Source organism: Coturnix japonica, chromosome 1 (assembly GCF_001577835.2).
Source record: "Coturnix japonica isolate 7356 chromosome 1, Coturnix japonica 2.1, whole genome shotgun sequence".
Taxonomy (NCBI): Eukaryota; Metazoa; Chordata; class Aves; order Galliformes; family Phasianidae; genus Coturnix; species Coturnix japonica.
Genome location: NC_029516.1, coordinates 2,293,681 through 2,314,910, shown reverse-complemented (window position 1 = coordinate 2,314,910; position 21,230 = coordinate 2,293,681). Strand labels below are relative to the sequence as shown.

The following is a 21,230-nucleotide window of genomic DNA, read 5'->3' as shown; positions in this document are numbered from 1 at the left end:
TCTAAGGTGAAGAAAACACTGAAGTTCAGCTAGACTTGTGTCTGATTATAAAATCACCAGGGAGTGATATGGAAAGGGCAGGACACAGAGCAGTGTGCCCTAAGAATGCTTAAGAACCTGTTATCAGGACAGGACACAAGTATGAACTACTTAAACCTTCTGCAACAAAGTGTAAAATGTCTGGTTTTCCTGTGGTCATCTCCTCACTTGATTCCTGAGCCATCAGAGTGCAAACTCATTGACACAAGCAAGAAGCTAATGACTCATTTCACCTGGCTCCTTTCTCCATCATCCTGCAAGCAAAGATCTCAAGCATCTTGGCTTTTTTTCTTCATTCCTGCTACAGAGGTGCAAAGGGAGAGGAGAAAGGATGCTGCTGCAGTGCTACTGGGGTCAGCCCATCCCTACAGAACCCATCCATCCCTAGGGGAGCAAATCCTCAAGAATCAAGACCCAAGTGCTGTCATGCATTGCAGTGCCTGCTGCATGGTTTGGTGCATAGCATGGCTTTGGGATTTGCCTTCCATTGCTTTTTGCAAGAGGGGTGTGAAGATCTAAACAACATCCTGCCATTTTCTGCTCTACTCCAACTCTGTACCACGTTCCCTAAACCCAGGAATGAAGCAGGGCTGAAAAGAGGAGAGAAACAGACACATCACAAACACCCCCAGCCCCCAAACCTGCACTCAGCATCAGCACTGAGCTAACAAGGGAGAAGCCTTCCAGGCACGGGTGAGCTAGATTGAGATTATTTTCATAAGGTGTCTCAATTAAAATGTAGATCTGCTCTTGTGCCTGGGGCAGGGGGGGAAGGGGGCCCTGGGAATGAGATACAGGAGGGAGAACAGAACATAGGGGGTTTTGCTCCATTCCTCTCTGTCCTGTCTGCTTTAACCCTTCTGGTGCCACCTTTGCTCTAACAGCCAGACAAAGACATGGGGTGATCTGGTTATGTTCAGCGCACTGAGCATCTGGCCATGTCTGCTCTTCTCCTTCTGTTTTAATTAAATGAACTCCAAATTTACAACACCACTGGTGAGATGAAACTAATTTGGTCATGCTTTATAGCCATTACTGTCTGGGAGCCTTCCATTGCCACGTCTTGCTCCTTGTAGGACTGGTGAACTGTATTCATAGTCCAAAGTGCTCTAATGCTTCGGACCTCAGCCTCCTACAAGGGAGAGAAGAGCTGCTATTCCTCTCTTACAGACAAGTGGCTAAGCCACATGGGATTTAATTAAGGATGGGAGTCACTATGAATTAGACATTTTTAAATGCAGTTTCCCAAAAAAAGAAAGCATGTTTTCTTTGTTATCACCTGGTTTCTTACATCCCAACATGTAAGAGTTTAACTCTGGAGCCAGAGTTTATTAAGACTTAAAATTATAAGGCTATTAAGACTTCCCATTACCCCTGAAAGAAATTACTGTGGCCCAATCTATCAGTCACTGGAATGGAAGGCAAGAAATGTTGTTCGATCTCCAGATCTGCCACTCATCTGTCACACAACCAAAGTCATGTCAATATGGTTTTGTTTTCCTGCTCTTCTGAGGGACTGATCTGTGCTTTTGAGCCCTGCAGAGAACTGAAGCACTGTGTCACATACGGCTATGGGAAGGATTAGCATGGCCCATTGGCAAGATTTGAGTGTTGTGTTATGCATCGAATATGGACTTCTACATTACCCCATAAGGTCAGAGATCAGGCTGTTGTCTGGCTTTTGTAATTCATGGTAGATAAACATGGAGTTAAAACACCTGTGTCTGCTTTTGTTGATGGTCTCCAGTTTTGATATTATCCTGTTCAAAAGCTTCTGAAGGGAAAGTCTGAGACGGAAAGTGATGGAAGAAAAGATATTCAGGATAAGATGATGATGATTTCTCAGTTCCACACAGTAAATTAATACATATAGATGTATGTATATTGCTGAGGGAAGGAAAAAGAGGCCATATTCATAGCAAAGTAATAAAGATGTCCCTACTAAAACAAAAGACCCAACAGCAGAAGGAGATCATTAGCTTCAACCTCTGGAGCTCCTGGAGTCTCTATCCCCAGCTGCTACAGGGAGTGGTGATAAAACATCCCTTGGTACAGAAGCTAACTGTAAAGGATGAGCCTCTACATCTCTTCTTGGGTCAATGAGTGCAATAGGGGAAAATTAGGGGCTGATGACATGCATGTTGATGGGAGACAGAGGGAATGTTTCACAGAATCACAGTGGTTGGAAGGAGCCTCTGGGGATCAACAAGTCCAACCCCCCTGCTAAAGAAAGTTCCCTATGGAAGGTTGCATAGGAAACTTATTGGCATGTCATTGAATGTGGGAGGGACAGAAGATAATGAGTGCATTTATATGTAGGAGTTGTGTATGTGCAGATTCATGGAGAATGCATGGAGATAAACAGATAACTTAAAGATTTTCTGTGCTTTCCTCATCAAGAAGAGCTTCCTGGCATGAGCAGGGTTGTCCTGCGCGGAGCCAGGAGCTGAATATGGTGATTCTTATGGGTCAATTCAGGATATTTTATGATTCTATGACTGTAGGATATGAAAACTTTCTAAGCTGTGCAGGTGGGTCATACAGCTTTCCCCTGTCCCTGCTCCCTCCCTAGCTATTACTCTACCAGTGTGCTGTGAGACGTATGGCTACGGCTAACACTGGTGTGTTGTATATGAGTGTGCAGACATGCTTCACTTCAGAGGAGAAGAAATGCAAGAGATCTTTCTGTGCAAAGGCTGAATTCTCTGCAGTACTAAACCTGAGCATCAAATAATTCTGTGGTGGAGACAAACTCCAAGTAGGACACCTAACACACAAGGCTTCATCAGCAGAAATCTTCTGCTGGAACCTGTTGCACAAACTAATTATCTTCCCAATTCCTCCCTACTGCCCTCTAGCAAAATAAGCTAATCAAGGAAGAAGGTTGTTATCAAAACACATTTACCACACGCCTGCGTCTTACAGTCCACAGTGCCCAATGCTGTCTCTGAATCGCTTGAGGCAAGCACATCCACCAGGATAATCAGTCTGTGAAGGGCACAACTCTGTCCTGCACTGCTAGGTAGACCAGGACAGCAATAGCGCTCCCAAAGAGGACAGGATGGCATCTAGGGAATGGAAGGATGCCTGCTTTGCTGGATAGGGGGACGGAAGGAGGTACAGAGATGGGGCAGCTCTCCAGGACTGGTGATCACCCATTATGCTCAGAGGTACAGAGATGGTTCAGAGTCACTTGTTTAATGTCATCACCCATCTGTAGTAAAATGGGATTCCCAGGAGCCTCTGTTTCACTTGGGGCTTTATTACCATCAATAGGCACGCTCCCCATCCCAAGAATTTCCTCATGGAGGAATTAAGAGCCCTGATCTCATTTCAAAAGGCCATTGGAGAGCTGTCACATTTGGGGCTATTTCGTCTGTGCTAAAGGAGAGGCAATGCCCAGGTGTGAAATGATGGGTACTTTAGCTATACCTCAGCAGACAGATTAAAGATTATCTAGGCTCAATGCAGAATGCTTAATGGGCCACTGTCACTCCACAGAGCCCCCCTGCTGTGTGCTCCCCTCTGTGCACAGGCTGAAACGCCGTCTCCAGTTTCGATAACTACCTGAGAAGAAGAGGGAATCACTCTGTGCCAAGGCCAATTGTGGGAAGATGACTCCATTTTCCCTTGCTATCAGATGGAGAGGCTCACGGGCCATGTGCAGTCCTGCCTGTGTGCCAGCTGTGACTGGAGAGGAGTCAAAGCAAGAAGAGATTGGAGATAACGTACATCAGCAGCTGGTTTGTTCCTGCTTTTGCCACCAGTGTGCAACACATCGATGGCTGCACCACTGCTAACACTGCTGACTGGAGACTATGAAATCAAATGAAAGATTTTGGATTTCTTGCTATTATTCTTTCCACTTCACTTATTCTTTTTCCCCATCACATACTAACAGCACATACCTGGCACTCTCCTGTTCCAGTGATCATAGAATACCCAAAGTTGGAAGGGACCCATAAGGATCATTGGATCCAACTTCTAAATGATAAATGTCCCCAGATATCTCAGATACACAGGGATGCCAAACATAACATTTACAACAGCTCTGAGGTTCCCTGTGAGCTGGAAAATCAGCCCAGCTGGTTACAGGTTGACAAGGCCATGCAGGATTTAAGTTGGAAATCCTTTGCTCCTCATGTGCCTAGGCCACGATTGACAACTGACCTTTGATTCTCAGTGCTCTGAAGACAGATGGAACCAGCCTATGTCAAAATGATGTTGAGACAGGAAAGGAGACAGAAATCTTTTGCTATGAAGAAAATGTCCCAACTATGTCTGCCAAGACTTACTTCCTCATTACACCAGGTAAATTCAAAGCACTTATAACCTCCTTTCTGACGGCACTCCAGTTTGCACCTCAGGACAGAACAGCATGGAGAATACAGCTCAGATTCTGGTTTCTTACAGTGGAAGCTGAGTCCATATGATCACAACCTGAAGGAATCTGTAAATTACACTTTCGTCACTATTTGTTAGAGCCCATAATGGCACAGGACTCAGTGCAATATTCCACCTGCTTGCCCTGCTGGATGCCAGTGCCCCTCTGTAGCAATTAGGAAATATTCCTTCCCCTGCAGAAGTGAGGCTGGAAAGACTGGAAAGGAAAAGAGAGGAGGTGAAGGGGCAAAAGAAACAATCTCACCCTGAAAGACAGTCACAGTCAAGCAAGAAAAAGACCCTTCAAAACAGGTCTTATTGCAGCATCTGTAGGCGGCTTAGGTTACTTGAGCCTCTCTAGTGATTCAGAAGACTTTGACCAAGAAAGTTAAAGCCAGGGACGATCAATGAGCCTCTGCAAACAGCATCGCATCAGGTTACCAGCTGAGACGAGACAGTGGGAGCTGCACTCTGTAGTGTTTTTTTTTCCCTGGTCTGGCAATGAGTCTGAGGAGGGATTACAAAACCTCCCTCCTCCTCCACACTAAGCTCTCATTCTCTAGAAAATTATTTTTCTTTGATTGCCATTTTCTTCCATATGATGTAAGAAATGAGCATGATCATTTCTGCGTGCAGAAGCACCCTTCAGCAACGAGGTATCTGGGAAAGAGCAGGAGAGTAGAAGGGCACAGAGGGCATAGAGCTCAGATACCAATGTAGATTACTAATGCCAGATGACAGCATAAAGCCCTTCCAAACAGGGCTTATCTTTTGTGGAGGAAACCCAAAAACCCTCACTTGGCTTCTCCGGTGTTTCATAAACACCACCATCTCTGCTACAGTTATGTAGCTAATAAGTGGACAGATCGGTCTTTGATGGAGTCAACCAACCTAGAGTCCACCAAAGGCATCCAAGAAGGTGGTTGGTATAACCCACATGTCAGAATGTTCTGGTATCACTTCATTCATGAGGTGAGGATGACTAAAGGGAACCATGACATCTAATCCTACAGTCCAGAAGTAATCTCCTGCCACCCCCTCTTCAGCTGGGGTACAATTGGACCAGAGGGAATAGTTTCAAGCCATGGCAGGGGAGATTCAAGCTGGACATTAGGAAGTATTACTTCTCAGAAAGGGTGGTCAGGCACTGGAATGCACTGCCCAGGGAGGTGGTGGAGTCACCGACCCTGGGGGTGTTCAAGGAGCGACTGGATGTTGTGTTGAGGGACATGGTTTAGTGGGAGCTATTGGTAATAGGTGAACGGTTGGACTGGATGATCTTTTAGGTCTTTTCCAACCTTGGTGATTCTATGATTCTATGAATTGGAGTACAAAGCCAATGGAGACAAATAATCCATAATAAAAATCCAAAATAAGAATAACTGAGGCAGAAATGAATTATTCTCCAATCACTAAACATATTGTCCTCTTCTAAGGTGGCTTTAAAAATATTTCTTATTTAAAAAATTAAAAAGTAGGAGAAAAAAGAAAAAAAAGAGTTGTGAAATAATAGCACAAATCCTCCCTGAACTTGGGACCATTTTCCTGTATGTCTGCTGCTAATAATCAGCTGGCCAAGGAGTCCCCTTAACAGCAAGGGCAAATCCCAGAGCAGAAGGAGGCTGGTGCCTGGGGGCTACATCCTCTCTTAAGGACAGCTTGTGCACACTCCTTCACTCTCTATCCCAGAATTAGAGGATGAAATGAGACAGCACGACCAAAATTTAGAATGGGCAGTTAAAAGGACAGAACCTGGGATGGGTCTTTTCTTCACCCAGCAATGTCAATGCATTCCCCCTTTATAAAGCCTTCTCTCTCCTTGCAGGGCTGCTGATGCTCTTTTGTCTCAAATATCCATTTTGGGGGGGGGCAGCTTAGAGTGTTAATCATGACACAGAGACCTTATATAGGGCTGAAACTTGTGTGGTCACCATGCAAGTGTGGAACAGCGCTTGTTTGTGTCTGCTCTGGTGCTGGTGGTAGATCACAAAGAGATAATGAGGGCTCCATCCACTGCAGAAGGCTTTGTCCCATCTTGGGGGCTAACAGCCTCCCTACTCTCAGCCCAGAGTCAGAGGAGGGTGGTTGTTTGGATACAGATGAAGACAGAGGAAACTCACAAGGGCCTGGATACTGAATGGTGTCTTTGGACACCTAGTAAGACCAGAGGATGATGCAGTTCATTTCAGGCTTAGGGAAGACTGCCCTGCTCTTGTCCCTCTCTGCAGCCCACTCTTCAAGCTGGTGACATTGCTCTGACCTTGTGACCAGGCACCGCATGCCTCCACATCAGCTATTAGTTTTTCAGCCTCGTTCCTCAACTACCCTCCCCTTCCCTCCAGCTCCCACCCTGGCCCCTCACCCCCCTCCCCACCCCCCCAGAGACTCATGAAGCAACTGAGTGCCACATTTTCAATTTACACCAACTAAATGATTCATTGCCGCCTAAAGAGTCTTGAACAGAGTCCAGGAGGGGAGCTGAGCTATAACAGGGAAAGGGGGGTAGGGGGGGACAAGATTGAGACTAAAGATACAGAGATGAAAAGCTCTGGTGACCTGCTCTATATTGGCTCTCCTCAAGGCAGAAGCCAATCAATGCCCCCCTCCTTTCTTCTGCAGCCGTCTGTGGGTCTGTCTGTCTCTTTCTCTCTCAGTGGACTCGAGTTTCTCGGTGTAAGGTTAGGACGGCAGAGCTGAGGAAATCGATTCCTGAGCCCTGGCATGCAGCCCTTTGCACAGACAGCCCAGCTTTGCCACGAGATGCTGGATGCAGAGCTGTCCCCAGGTGTCCCCAGACCTCTCGTGTTTGGAAATGGGGGTCTGGGGAAAAGGGTCTGCATCAGCCTTCAAAGTGTGAATCCCAAAGTATGAGTGACCCATATGGGAGAGATAAAAGGATGGATGCTGTGCTCATCTTATAGTTTTCAGTCATTTCCCAGCCCACCAGTGTTTTTCCTGACGGTTTATACTGGATGGGAAAGAAGTGTGAAATGGATGGCATTGCCTACAGGAGATCTGACTTCCAGTCCCATTCTGTCCCAGGTCTTGGACAGCTTATATGCCTCCTCCAGCCCTTCCCAAAAGCAGCTCCCACATCAGTAGAGCCAGATTCAGCTGAGCCCCAAAATTCCTCTTAGGAGGAAAAAGAAAAGGGTCAGCATATATGAGGAGAAATATTAAGGCAGACTTCCCCAGAAATCCTTGTTCAGGATTTGCTGACCAAGCATCACATATGAGGAAAAGTCTGTTAATGAATCTTAAGGGGTTTTGATGTGCAAAAATAAGAGCTATTAACGGCCTCAGTATTATGGCACTGATACGATGAATGTCCTGAACAGCTAAACGTTGCTGAATGGGATGCAGATGGCTCTTATGCTTTCAGGGATATCTAGAAGGATAAGAAAAACTTAAGCCCAGAGAGGAACACAAGACTGAACTGGCTGAACTATGTATCAGTTGAAAATATCCTCAGGTCAGCAGGGCTGAGAGTGAAGGCTGCAGGGCTTCATAACTATAAGATCACAGCTCAAGATTAGTTTGCCAAGGATCCCTTGACATTATTCCAAAACCAGAGAGAAGTTTGGAGTTGGGTCATCTAGGGATTATCTTAAATTAAGCAAGACTGTCATGGCTTTCAATGAGGGTCATACCAGACAAAGAACATCTGCAGAAGGTTGGGATATGGTACGAGGAGGATCTTTCCAACTGGATCACTGACACCACAGGTAGAGTTTGCAATACAACAGGAAGAGTTCTGAGGTAAACTCAGGTGAAAAGACAGACACTGCTATAGCAGAGTCCATCAGAATAATCACCCATCGCTGCCAAGGATGCTGAGACTTGGAGTGACAGCACCCTGCAGAGCAATGCTCATCTGGAGACATTTGGTTAGACAGATCCAGTGCACTTTCCAGCCACTCTCTCTGCTGAGAGGTTCTTGGCAAATGAGACCACTCTGCCACTCATAGCCAGGAGCTCAGCCAACCTGACACTTCCTTCTGCATGGCTTTGGCAGAGGGTTCTCTGCAGGAAGAGATTACTGGCACTGAAGGCTGCATAGAGGGAACTTCAAGATCAATAACATCATTAAGAAAGTCTACCGAAAACAAAGCCAATTAGCTAATCTCCCCATCCTGAGGACACTTGGATGCATTGTTCCTTGTGAGGCACTGCAGAGGACAGCACTGCAGAACAGTGTAATAGTGACATGAGGTCTCCTCTTGGCCTGTTGCAGAGAAGCCCAAGGATGTGGATACAGACAACTCTGCTCAACAAAATGGCTTGATAAGCCAAATGAGTGGAGCCAGCACAGTTGAGATGACCCACAGAAGACAAATGCTCAGCTTCATTCCACAGTGAGGCTGGAAGCTTTACTGTCCCCATGAAATCTAACTTGGATCAGATCCTTGGGTGTTCTCAGAGGACTCATTCCCATCTAAGAGCACTGGAGATGATGACAAATGTGAAAGAGAAGAGGTTCAACCCCATAGTGGAAAGTTGCAGGTGCTGAGATAAGTTTGATTCTGGTTGTTAGCTAGGGCCTAACTGCCATAATATGGAAACAAGAAAGTATTTGTCACACAGAGAGAAGTCACTGGAGGGTTTGAGTCAACACACATCAGAGTTGAGGAGTATTTTCCTGCGCAGTCAGCAGACTATGGATGTGGCACTTGAGAAGATCTGATCGGTCTCTACTGACCTTTCTCTTCCATTTTCAGCTAAAAGTTTCTTGATTAAACAAAGTCTCCCCTATCAAATCCCAGAGTCCCAACTGGAGCAGCCTATATCACATCTAAGTTCACCTGGCTAAGCCAGGGACCAAGACAGCACTTTACAGCTACTACCATGGTTGGAGAATAAGGGGCACAAAGATGGGCTGGGATGGTGACAAACACCAGCAGGTACTTACGTGTTGTGAAGCACACACCATCCACAGTGAGGGTCTCCTGAGCCCAAACACTCGCTGCAGGTCTCGTATTGGCTGCAGGACTCCACAGGCACCCGGGTGAGCTGCAGAAGGAAAGGGGACAAATCATGAGGATTTTCACAGACCTCTGCAATGGCTTTAATGACTTGGCAGAGGTGCCACACTCTCTCTACTTTTCTCCTTGTGCTCATCATCCAAAAGGACATCTCTGCTGAGCAGTCATTAACATTGGTAAAGGCCTCTAAGATCACCCAGTCCAACCATTCACCTGCCACCAATACTGTCAACTAAACCAAGTTCCTCAGCACCATGTTCCTCCATGTTCCCTGAACACCTCCAGGAACGGTTACTCAACCACCCCATTGGGCAGCCTGATCCAATGCCTGAAAACTCTTTTAGAGATGTTTTTCCTGATATCCAGACCTCTTCACGTGGTCTCTCACCTTTCACCTTACACGCACACTTTCATGGGGGATGAAGGAAATCAGGCAGCCTGGGTGCAAACTGTGGTGACATGGCACCTCGGGGAAATGAAACGTGTTAACTTGTGTGGTAGTGAAACTGGCTTATCTCCATGCTGTCCTACACCGTGGTTACACATCAATCATACCTCTCTCCTTCTCCTTATGAAAGCTGAGGTCTCGTGATGTCTTTGTCTCTTCCCTATGGCCTCATGCATCTCCATTGATCCAAGAAAAGTGTTAGGTTCACACCCTAGCAGTCAGTTGTACCAGTCATAGAATCAGACTATCCTGAGTTAATGGGGCACGCAATGATCACTGAGTCCAACTCCTATCAGACCTGATGCACCCTGGGGTACTGTTGACCCTTTTGGCTGCCAGGACACACTGTTGTACAGAATCCCCACATCCCTCAGGGCTGCCCTTCAGTCTGTACCTATATCTAAGGTTGCCCCATCCCAGAGAGGTTTCTCCCAGCACAACAGGGCCAGGAACTACCAGCCTGGGTAGTGGCAGAGCTTGCTATTACCCTGACTTTGTAGCTCAGAAGGTATCAGTTTGACCTAAAACACCCACACACTGCCAAAATAAGACATTTTACTACATTCTTTCATCCTTCCTTCCTTCTTAATTAAAGTATTTCAGGCAGAGATTTCAAAGACAGAAGGGACTGTCTAGCTGACCTCCTGTTTAACAGACCACAGGCTTTTGATTCCTATTAGGTTTCCTAAGTCCCTTACTTCTTTTGAAGCCAAACATACAATTTGGGCCCAGTGACCTGATAGTCTCTTTTCCATTGAGTAAGCTTCAGAGAGCTTCCGTAATACACAGTCAATTGCCAGTGCCTTCACCCTGGCTCATGTCACCAGGGAGAGTTTATTCCTTCAGATGATATAGTGTGATATTATACTGATGAAACACCACTGAGAACTGTCAAATGTAAACTGCAGAACAGTTACTCATGACAGATGACAAGGGAATACACCTAGATCCTAGGGACCATTTTTTACTTGGTGCAACGTTCAAGGGAATTTGAACTGAAGATTCATTCTGATTGCATCTGTAAATGGAACAACACCAGGCTCTTTATAGACATAGGAGGGAGGTAGGGACAAAGAAGAAAAAGAGATTCTAAACTCAGTTCCAGATGGTTATGGAGACTTTTTCTATCTTTATCAGAAATGGGCTTTCTAAACCCTACACAGACACCTCATGTAGTCTATGTGAAAAGGTGCAAATCTATATTTTACCTCTGGCTGTTGGCAGCAGCTTTAGTGAACTTCAGATAGAAATGTGATAGAGTCTATTTACAATGGCACTACTGCCTGTATCAAGTCACCCAAAGAAATCAACGGCGGCTGCTTAAAGCTTTTAAGGACAAAGGGTGAATGCCAAGTAAAACCCACAAAAACACCCTTCTCAGATTCAATCCACTGCCACGCACAGAAGAACATAATCAGAACGGATCATAGAAAGATGAAAATGGGGAAATCAGAACAGCTAATCAAGTCATTCTAACTCCTCTAAGTATCAAGAAATTTCAAAGGCAAAATGACTTGGGCTTGGATGCAACAGCTCCACATTCCTTTAGGTGCAGACCTCGGGTCAAGAAGGAATCATCAGTTCATCAACTATACATTTCTATACGCTGGAAGATTTCACCCAATTAGACTCACATTTAACTCAAAACTTTATCTTGTATTACAGTTCACCTTTCAAAAGGTCACACAGCTTCAATAAGAAGATAACAAGGGGTGGAAATCTTACTATTTGTATGTTGATCTTTACCACCTGTTAGCTCCACTTGGGAAAAATCTACTTACTTTTACTGAGTTATATCTATCTGCACTGTGAACATCAGAATACTTAAAGAAGAGGCAGATAATTTAGCTTTGAAAGACTTTTAGTCTGCCCTTCCTTAATCCAGATGTAATCGATCGTGTAATCTCCACCTTGTAATTAGAAAATTGTGAATACAGTTGGTAATGGCTATCCAAACCAGCCCTGGTTTAACATATGGTGCTGCACAATTTATCCTCATTAGCTGTGGATAATTTTTCTGGACTTCAGCTTCTAAGCTAGTTTACATCTGCCTTACAGAAGCGAGTTTTGGTTACAAGGTTCAAAACGTGCACTTTGTTAGAATCTGGTGGTGTTGGATTTGAAAGCTGTGAGTCAGAATCCACTTGTGACTATGGCATATGAACAAGAACGAAGTCCTAGAGGACAGAAATCTACAATTTCTTTGCAAATTGCTACAAAAAAAAGTAGATAAAAAGCTGTCTCCGTAGGTTTTATTGTTATTATTATTTAATTAGCCATCAAAGGATATCCAAGCTCCTCTCAGAGACAGAAAGCACCTACTGGGAACTGAGATCTTCATCATTGAACACACACTTGTTTTGCAGTGTATTTAGAGTAATTGTTTTCCATAGGATACAGTTAGTGTGTCATATGTGCAGGAACATAACATTGCTTGTGTCACTGTCCCATAGAGCATAGCTATGCAGTGAGCTTACAGCAAGCCCCATCCTTACCCTACGTCTTGGGAAGCCAAAGTAGTTGGTGACCTGTGTCACCATTCACACTGCTGCATGTTATTCTTGCTATATAAGACCTTTTATGAGTTCACCTCAAGTTGCTTTATTGTGAGACTAATTAAAATTGTACTATGCTGGCAAATGTCTTGGGCTGTAAGTGTCACACCTTCTAATTAATAAAGGAAGAGTCTATAAAAAACAAAGAAGCTGTAACTGAAAGTGAAGCCGCCTAGGGGTCATCAGCTGAAAGGAGAAAGAACATCAAGCAAATAAGGCACATCAGAGGTCTCATTTTCCTTTGGAACATAAACTGTAATTAGTTCGGCTCAGCTTTTCAAGTTGAAAGTTTTGAGAACTGACCATGCCCCTTGGGAGCAGACAGCTTTTTATGCTTCCCTTAAGATATCTGGAAAAGGAAAGTCCATGCAACCTCCCAATTACAGTTGCCTTGCCATTATTTTGTAAGGATGAAGGGACTGGACAACGCTGGAAGTTGAAATCTCAATTGCAAACCATGGCATGATTGCTCCTTCCCCCCATTATTCATCCCTGGAATGTCTTAACAAACATCTCAAGCCCGTTTCCTGCCCTCAGTGGGGATCCCTACATCTGATCTTTCATTGGTGAAACTTCAGCATTCTGCAACAAATATTATCAGGGTCTCAGCAAACAAAGATTTAACAAAAGCAAAGTGTCCTTCATTTCGGAGCACTATGAGCCAGGCTGGAGATATTTGTATTCCTGCCGTGGTCACAGCTTAACTGGTATTTTGGCCTCATTTCACTCCAGCAAAATTTGGATGTGGGAAGGGACTGCTGTTGTTCTAAGGGCTTACAGCCCATAGTGATGTGGTACATATTCCCATTTTATGTGTGAGAGCCACGACTCTAAGTGAGGTCTCATGCAACCAAAGGAAGCTTTGAAGATGCAAGCTTAAGGCATCTGGGCATGATCATGCAAGAGGTCCAGGAATAAGCTGATTACTGAATAACAGGTTATTAAGTAAAAACTATTTAGATATTAGTTGCTTTGAAATGTTGAAGAGATTAAGTTAAATCTCCTAAAGATCCCTGTTCACACAGCTGATGGACATCTAGGAGCTGCTGTGCTTCCGAGGCCCTGTCCGTAGCACAGTGGAGACCATCCAAGCTCCCCACTACTCAGCTATCCAGAACAAGATGCAATCCCAGTGCCTGGGTCAGACATATGAATGCTGTGTCCTTCTCAAGGGCAGCAAGAAAACAGTGAGCACGTCCAGCTGCCTCAGCTGCAGCAAGATTGGAACAGATACTTCACTTCGTCAACACATCCATTCAGAAGTCCCCAAAGAAATCATTCATGTGTTTCTGGTTCCCAAGGACACCTCGAGAAAGCTGGCAAACCTGCAATCTGCTGTATAGTTTAGAGCTCACCTGCTATGTATGACTTATGGGCTTTTTGCACAGCACCAGGGCCATCCTCACCTCTGATCGAGCTTAACTGCACCTTCTGTAGCTCCCAGCCTTGTTTTCACCCTCTGTTTCTAGTACGAATGAGCTTCAGAAAGTCATTTAAAACAAAGTGATTGAGATTTTGGATCTGATAGACAGTCACAGTTAATCCTGTTAGAAATTTGGCTCTCACTTCTGCCATTATATATTCACAAAAGCTCCTGCTATGTGCTCAGTCATAATTTTCTGGCTCCCATTTTTGACTTTTTTATTTCAATATACATTACTTTTTTTTTTCTTCTTTTTCTTTTTTTTTCCCCCCCTTAAACTGCCAACATTCTGGTCAAAACATGAATCATTGCTCAATCTCTTCTGTTATAATTGGATGTTAATACAGAGGCAGGATTTATTCAGTCTGATGGACTAAGTGAATTTAAATGTACAAAAAGGCATCTTAAGTAGCCAATTTCCTTCCCAACAGTCAAAAGATACATTTCCAAAACACTGAACAGTGACTCTGTTAAGTTATGCAGGTTCTGTGAATGCTGCTATCTTTCAAGACTCAGCCAGCCCCGAAAAACTGCAGCAAGATGAAGAGAGGAGCTTATTTGATTTCAAAGTCTTGAATTGAGTGTTCATGATAACACCATTTATTAAACAGAGCAAGACAAAAAGCCCACCTTAGAGACCACTGGTGGATCCAGATTCTGCAGCCTTAACTAAGCTATCTGGGACATTTAACTACACATGGGGCATCCCAGGATGCCTGTTTTAATATGGTTTTAATTGGGGGCCTTGACTTCATCTGTTTTGGTCAAACTCTGACTGCAACCTCAGCAAAAAGCAGGAACATAGAAAAGAAAAGGCCAGGGAAGCGTGTCTTAAGACTGGCAAGAAATAGGAGATGTGTTCATGTAGATGACTGTGAAGCTGGTGGGAGAGGAAAGAGATGCTCCTGTGGGGACAGTGGTGAGGCTTTGAGTTTGATTCCAGCCTGTCACTCTAGCATGATGAGTAAATAACTTGCAGTCCCTCTGGGGACATGGAATGTCATTTCTCATCAGACGCTCGCAAACGCTTTGTCTTCATTGTAACACCCTTCCCAGTAAATCCACGCTTCCGCACTTGGAAAACTGGAGGCTTTAATTAAGGAGAGTTAATTGGAAGCAGCAGTAGCTGTCAAGGACAAATGACACAATAATTAAACTGGGGGTCAATGTCCCCCCGCATGGCAGGGTAAATTACCTGTCCAAATATGCTTGTTCACAAAGAGCTTCCTACCTATAGCTGTGTTTGTGTTGCTCCTCCACCCCTCCCCTTCACTCCCTTGAGTTCTCCTGAATGTTTTTGGCAACAGAATTCCATATGGTTTTACCAGAGCAAAACTCCAGCCACATCTATAGCCCACTGACATGGAGGCAAAGCAGAAGCAAGATGAGATACAGAAAGATTTAGTGCCCATGGTCTCGAAGTTCCAAAAGCCCCAAAAGTTTTTGGGATGAGGCTGAGAGATATCTGCTCCTATTGATGTTCTCATGATGAGCTGTTGATTACTCTTATAGCAGTACAATTTCCATTGCACACCTTGCAGCGCAACTTTCTTCCCAAAGCTAAAAGCTCAGGGTCTGTCACTTGATGGAGTCTAAAGGACAGCATTTGTCTGCTCTGTTTTAGATGCCTTCCCAGGGATAAGATAAATCATGCCCTGGATGTACTTAAGTTTGTTCGCTGAGCATAAAGGAGTCTAGACAACCAGGTCAAACTGAGTCATTTACAACATACAAGGTGAATTCTGGGTGAGGTCCACAACTTCTATAGGCAATTCTCTGAGAAATCCTGGCCAATTTGCTCTACCTGTCATGTTCAGCCTGCATTTCTCCCTAACAAGTCCTGGTTGTTTCTGATCTGTGCTTCCTTCTTTTCCTTATCCCATGGTAAAGCATTTCAGTCAGTAAATTGGAAACCAAATGAATAAACTTCTGTCCCCTGGTGCAGGATGAGTTGAACTTGATGATCCTTATGGGTCTCATCCCACTGAGGATATTCTATGACTCTAAAACTATAGGATTATCCCCTAAAAGCACAGTCAGACTACAGAGTGTCGAAGGCAATTTGAAGAACTGCCTTCTCCTCAGTTGTGGTCAGACTTAAAATCTCTCATAAAGGCATATATATAATAACACAAAACAACTGTACAGGTTGGCAGAAATAGCTCACATAGCCCCATTCCTTATCTTCAGCCATTGCCATATGGTGCTAAAGGAAATATAAGAACAGCTCCTCTCCCAGCCATGAAATGGAGCATTTGTTTTATTCCCAGACACCCTCACATACACCCTCCTTCAACCTCTCTCCTTTCATCACTGCCTCCTCTCCCTTTCTAAGTAATGCTCCACGTAGAGCATCAAATCTCAGCTGACACAAGCTCTGCTGCCTGCCACAGGCAGCATCAATTGAAGCGATAACATCAGCTGAAGAATTATGAGGTCACGCTGGTTAATCTGCAAACCAAAACCTTAAGATCTGAAGCAGGGAGAGCCATGATAACCCCTGCTTGCAGTTCACCCCGGACTGCAGCAAACCTGAGAGACACAGACTTGGGATTTTCCAATGTTATTATTAATACCTCCATGGAGCACTCACCACCAATGGCTTTAATGAGTATTTCAGTCAAGAGTTAACCAAGATCCGGGAAGAAAACGTAAAGCAGGCTGTTCCCAAGCTCTTAAATGTGTGTCTCAGTTTAATAAATGAGAGAAAACCAGACAGAGCTTACTGCTCAGGCTGACGCCTGCGAGAGCTCAGAGTACTTCCGAGGTTTGGGTGGTAATTAGTGCTGCCAAAAAGGCAATTACCAAGCCGAAATGTGGGCAACTATTTTGGGCCACATCTATTTTCACACAGAGGGTGGTGACGCACTGGAACAGGTTGCCCAAGGAGGTTGTAGATGCCCCATCCCTGGAAGCATTCAGGGCTGCCCTGTCTCATCCTTCAATGTCCATATTTCGAAGGGTTAATGGCATAACCCAGCATTGCAAGCACTACACCTTTTTTTCCCCAGCTTTCTCAGACATTAGTCATGTCATAAAATGAAAGTTCAAGGACATCTGATTCAGGCATCATATAAATGCATAACATTTAAGGTCAGAAGGGACATTTAGATCGTCTGTTGTCACCTCCCTATTCATCACAGAATCATAGAATGGCCTGGGTTGAAAAGGACCTCAAAGATCATCTAGTTTCAACCCCACTGTCATAGACAGAGTCGCCAACTACCAGACCAGGCTGCCCAGAGCCAGGATGGTATCAGAATGTTTCTGACAAGGAATAGGAGAAACTCTGTGCAAGGATAAAGGCAACTGATCCTCTCATCCCTCTCAGTCATTGCTTTCTAGGACACAGCTCCTGCTTTCCAGCCTGACCTACATTCCTTCTTAGGAGACAGAGAAGTTTGCATTTGTTTTGTTTGAGGTGCTGATGACACTGAATCTCTCTGTCCTCACCATCGTTAATGCTGAGCTCATCATTGCACCACTGAATATTTTAAATGCAGGATTTAATACCAACTTCCTGCTCATTCGCGAACATTTTCAATAGCTTTGGGCCCAATACTGATCCCCAGAGAACACTTCTGGGAAAACCCTCAGGCCCTTTTTGCTATTTTTATCATGATTTGGAAGGCAAAGACAGAAAAATCACACAATAAAACTGAATTATTTTCTTAAAGAATGAAAAATAACATATCTTTCATTAAAAAAAAAGATCCTTACTCAATGGCCATTTGGCCTAATTTGAGAGCGAGTATGACAAGCTTCAGACTTAACCAGGGACTTTAATACTCAATATCCCTTAATGCCCCTTCTAACCACCACACATTTTTGACACAGAAAGTGGTGACGCACTGGAACAGGTTGCCCAAAGAGGCTGTGGATGCCCCATCCCTGCAGGCATTCAAGGCCAGGCTGGATGTGGCTCTGGGCAGCCTGGTCTGTTGGTTGGCGACCCTGCACATAGCAGGGAGGTTGACACTGGATGATCATTGTGGTCCTTTTCAACCCAGGCCATTCTGTGATTCTATGAATTACTAAAGCAGGAGTGTCTCAGAACTGCACCTAAGTTGTGCATGCTGTCCCCGGGATACTTTATATGGGGCATTACTGGTCTCAGGTGGGCAAAAAGGGGCCATGCACTATCCAGTACTTCTATGTCACTGCTAAAGTTCCTTAACAAAGAGCCTAAATATCTGGAAATGTGTGGGATTATTAAATGTGTTTCCTGAGGCTGAGATGACTACGTTGTGACTACAGACATCACAGAGGTACAGCAGCATTAACGCAGCTGGCTTTGTCAGCATCCCAAAGCATGCATTTGGGCCCTCCTTTCTGCTGCCTCCTGGTGATAACTCTGAATTCAGGCATTCGCATTAATTGTGCAAGGGCACATTTGCCTTTTGTGCTCCTTTAATTTTTTTCATATCTTTTTCATATCTTTTTCTCCAGCCAAAGCAGAAGTTGAAAGTCACACCGCACCTCCTTTTGAATGGAAAGACATAAACAGCATCCACATGGCATGAGGCTCTGTAGAGAAACAGAACTTTTGTCCCCGTAGATAATTGATTCAAATCTGATTTAAGGCCTTCAACACTCCTCAGTACTGTTTTGGTACTGTAGGAAGCAGAGATCTCATTTCAGCTCCCAGCTGCCAAGCACTGAACTTACAAAAGCTGCTGCTGAGCAGGAGCGCTGCCTGGGGGGGGTCAAGGACCGGGGCTATGGGGTGACGGTGTTGGACGGCTGCTGTATGAACACTGCCAGCTGGCCCATGCATAAAGCACGGAGACCCAAGAGACCCCGTAAAGCCTCTGCCAGCTCCATCCAGGTGGTTTCCAAACTGGCATCTTGAAAGGGAGTGGGATTAACTCACTGAAGCATCTTAAAGGAGACCTCTGCATCCAAGATCAAAGCCACGCTAGCTTCAGGTCTCCAATTACACCTGCCCCCCTTTCAGACATCTCTTACAAAAGCACACAATATGTTTTGAGCTGGGGAACTTGCTCGGGTGCATTACACAGTGCACACCACGCCGCGAAGAGAAGGAAAAAAAAAAAAATCCCCAAACAATTCTTTTGTCCCTGTTCATAAAGAAGGGAGGCCTGTTTGGCACACAATGTAAGGGGAAAGAAACAAGAGCAAAGAGTAGGGTCAGATCCTTGGAGAGCCCCTCTGAAACACAAGCCGTGCTGTGCAGCTGGGACAGCAAAGTCCTCCTTGCTCCCAGGGTAGCTCCACATCTCCAGCCAAGCAATGTCTGGGCTCCCTCTCTGCAACCTTCAAGTACTTGCAGGGAGCTTATAAGCAGGAGGGGGACTGGCTTTTTGCATGGACTAACAGAGATAGGACAAGGAGGAATGGCTTTAAGCTGCAAGAGGGGAGATTTAGGTTAGATGTTAAGAAGAAATTCTTTACTCAGAGGGTGGCGAGGCAGTGGCACAGGTTGCCCAGAGAAGCTGTGGATGCTCTATCCCTTTCAAGGCCAGGTTGAATGGGGTCCCAGGCAGCAAGATCTGGTGGGAAGCAACCAGCCCATGGCAGGAGGGTTGGAATTGAATGGTCTTTAAGGTCCCTCCCAACCTACACCATTCTATTATGTTATGATTCTGGTAGCAATAGCAGTGATTTCCTCATTTCTCCCTTTTACTCTTCATTTTCTTTAACAGCACTTTTCACCTGAAGACCTCATAGCTATTCAGAGAGGGGACAGGGAGCAAAAAGCATCAAGGATCAGAAGAAAGTTAGTCCTAGCCCTGAAATAACTGTCTCAAGGTCCAGCACTACGTCTTTGTTGGCATGAGAAGTGATACTACCTTTAAACTACCTATTCTCTATGTCTAAATAGTAGGAATGGACCCACGAGGGTCACTGAGTTCTCCGATACCTGTCTGTCTTTCTGTCTCTCACCCGTCTGCCCAGCAATAAGGTACATCCTGAAGGAATAACATTACCTCACTCCCTGAAGATTACACTCCCTCTTCCAGAAACAGGCATCCCTGCGATATTCTGTATTCATTTTAGTTCTTATTTCACACATTGCTCCTGAATCAGCATCTCCAAACACCTTTCTCTGAATGGAGACCTCATTTATTGCTTTGGAGATAGAACATTTCATAAGGAAAGAAGCTCCAATCCTTCTCTGGCCAGAGACCCACATCTGAACAGCTCATTTTCCTTCCACTTTATATTGCCTGAGAGTCTCTGATAGGGACAGGAAGAATATTTTTACAGTAAGGGTGGTAAGGCACTGGCACAGGTTGCCCAGAGAGGTGGTGGATGCTCCATTGCTGGAGACACCCAAGGTCAGGCTGGATGGGGCTCTGAACATCTGATCAAGCTGTAGGTGCCCCTGTTCATCAAAGGGGAGTTGGACCAGATGGCCTTTCAGGCTCTCCTCCAACTCAGTATTCTATGAGGAACACCATTCAGGACTATTTTCCCCATTGCTTACGAAGGAAGCCTTGCGTGACTATACAAGAGGGAGACTGAATCTGGGCCATTTTCTTTTGCCACTTGATGAGAGTGTATCTGCGACTCACAAGGATGCTGTGAAGCTCTGGGTCTAGTTGGACTGCCCACTGCTTAATGGGAGATGTTTAGAAAGATATGTGCTGAATCCCTGCAAACATTTAGCACTGACGGTTTATTTTCCTATAAGACACGCAGCATTGCCGAGTTGGGGCTCAGAGCAAACATCTCCCTGAGGAAGCCTATGACCTCAGTTATGCAGATGACATCAGACAATCAGTTTTCTTCTGGCTTTCGGTTCTATGAAGTAGTCACCAAATAGTTGCAACAATAATTGCCAGCCTCTGCTGAAAAGAGCTTAGCAAGGCATGCTGACCTTATGTGAAGTGTAAACTTCTTTTTATTATTATTACTATTATTACAATTGCAGATGGCTTTTGTCTTGATCAGCTTTTAACTACATTTTCTCCATCAGGATTTAGATTTCAAAAGATAAGTTGCTTGACCCAATGACCAGGCCCATAATGGGACTGCTACTGTAATTGCTGTATCTGCAAGACAAGGAAGAATTGCCACCTCTAGATTAGCCCCATAGACAGTGGATATGAAGTTTATAATCATTCTAAATGTGTTTTGTTTTCTGCTGATGCATGAATGTCTCAGCAATTAGTTTGCTGTCTTAGGATTCCATTTTCCACACAAGCTATTTTTTCCTGAGTTTTTACATTGGAACTTTTGGATATTATTGACAATGCAGACTTTTAATGTAATTTGCAATGAAATGACTATTCTAGCACCATCAAGTGATGATGCACGAGGTTGGATTTTCTGCTGTTTTGTGGTGCATTGCAGATCTAGAGCATCTGTGATACTGACAACACTGGGAAAGATGAGGATGTTAATTAGTGGTGTAAATGGGATTTACCAAGCTA

The 21,230-nt window shown here is 44.7% G+C and overlaps 1 protein-coding gene across 4 annotated transcripts in view; it reads right to left on the bottom strand.

Annotated features, from left to right (window-relative positions):
* The window catches only part of PLXNA4 (plexin A4), a 397,375-nt gene that overhangs the window by 134,477 nt on the left and 241,668 nt on the right, over positions 1–21,230 (bottom strand). For all 4 annotated transcript variants that reach the window (XM_032449091.1, XM_015861239.2, XM_032449104.1 and 1 more), the window contains one exon: positions 9,332–9,432. In XM_032449091.1, the coding sequence (XP_032304982.1) occupies positions 9,332–9,432 (101 nt within the window). The remainder of the gene's footprint in view (positions 1–9,331; positions 9,433–21,230) is intronic.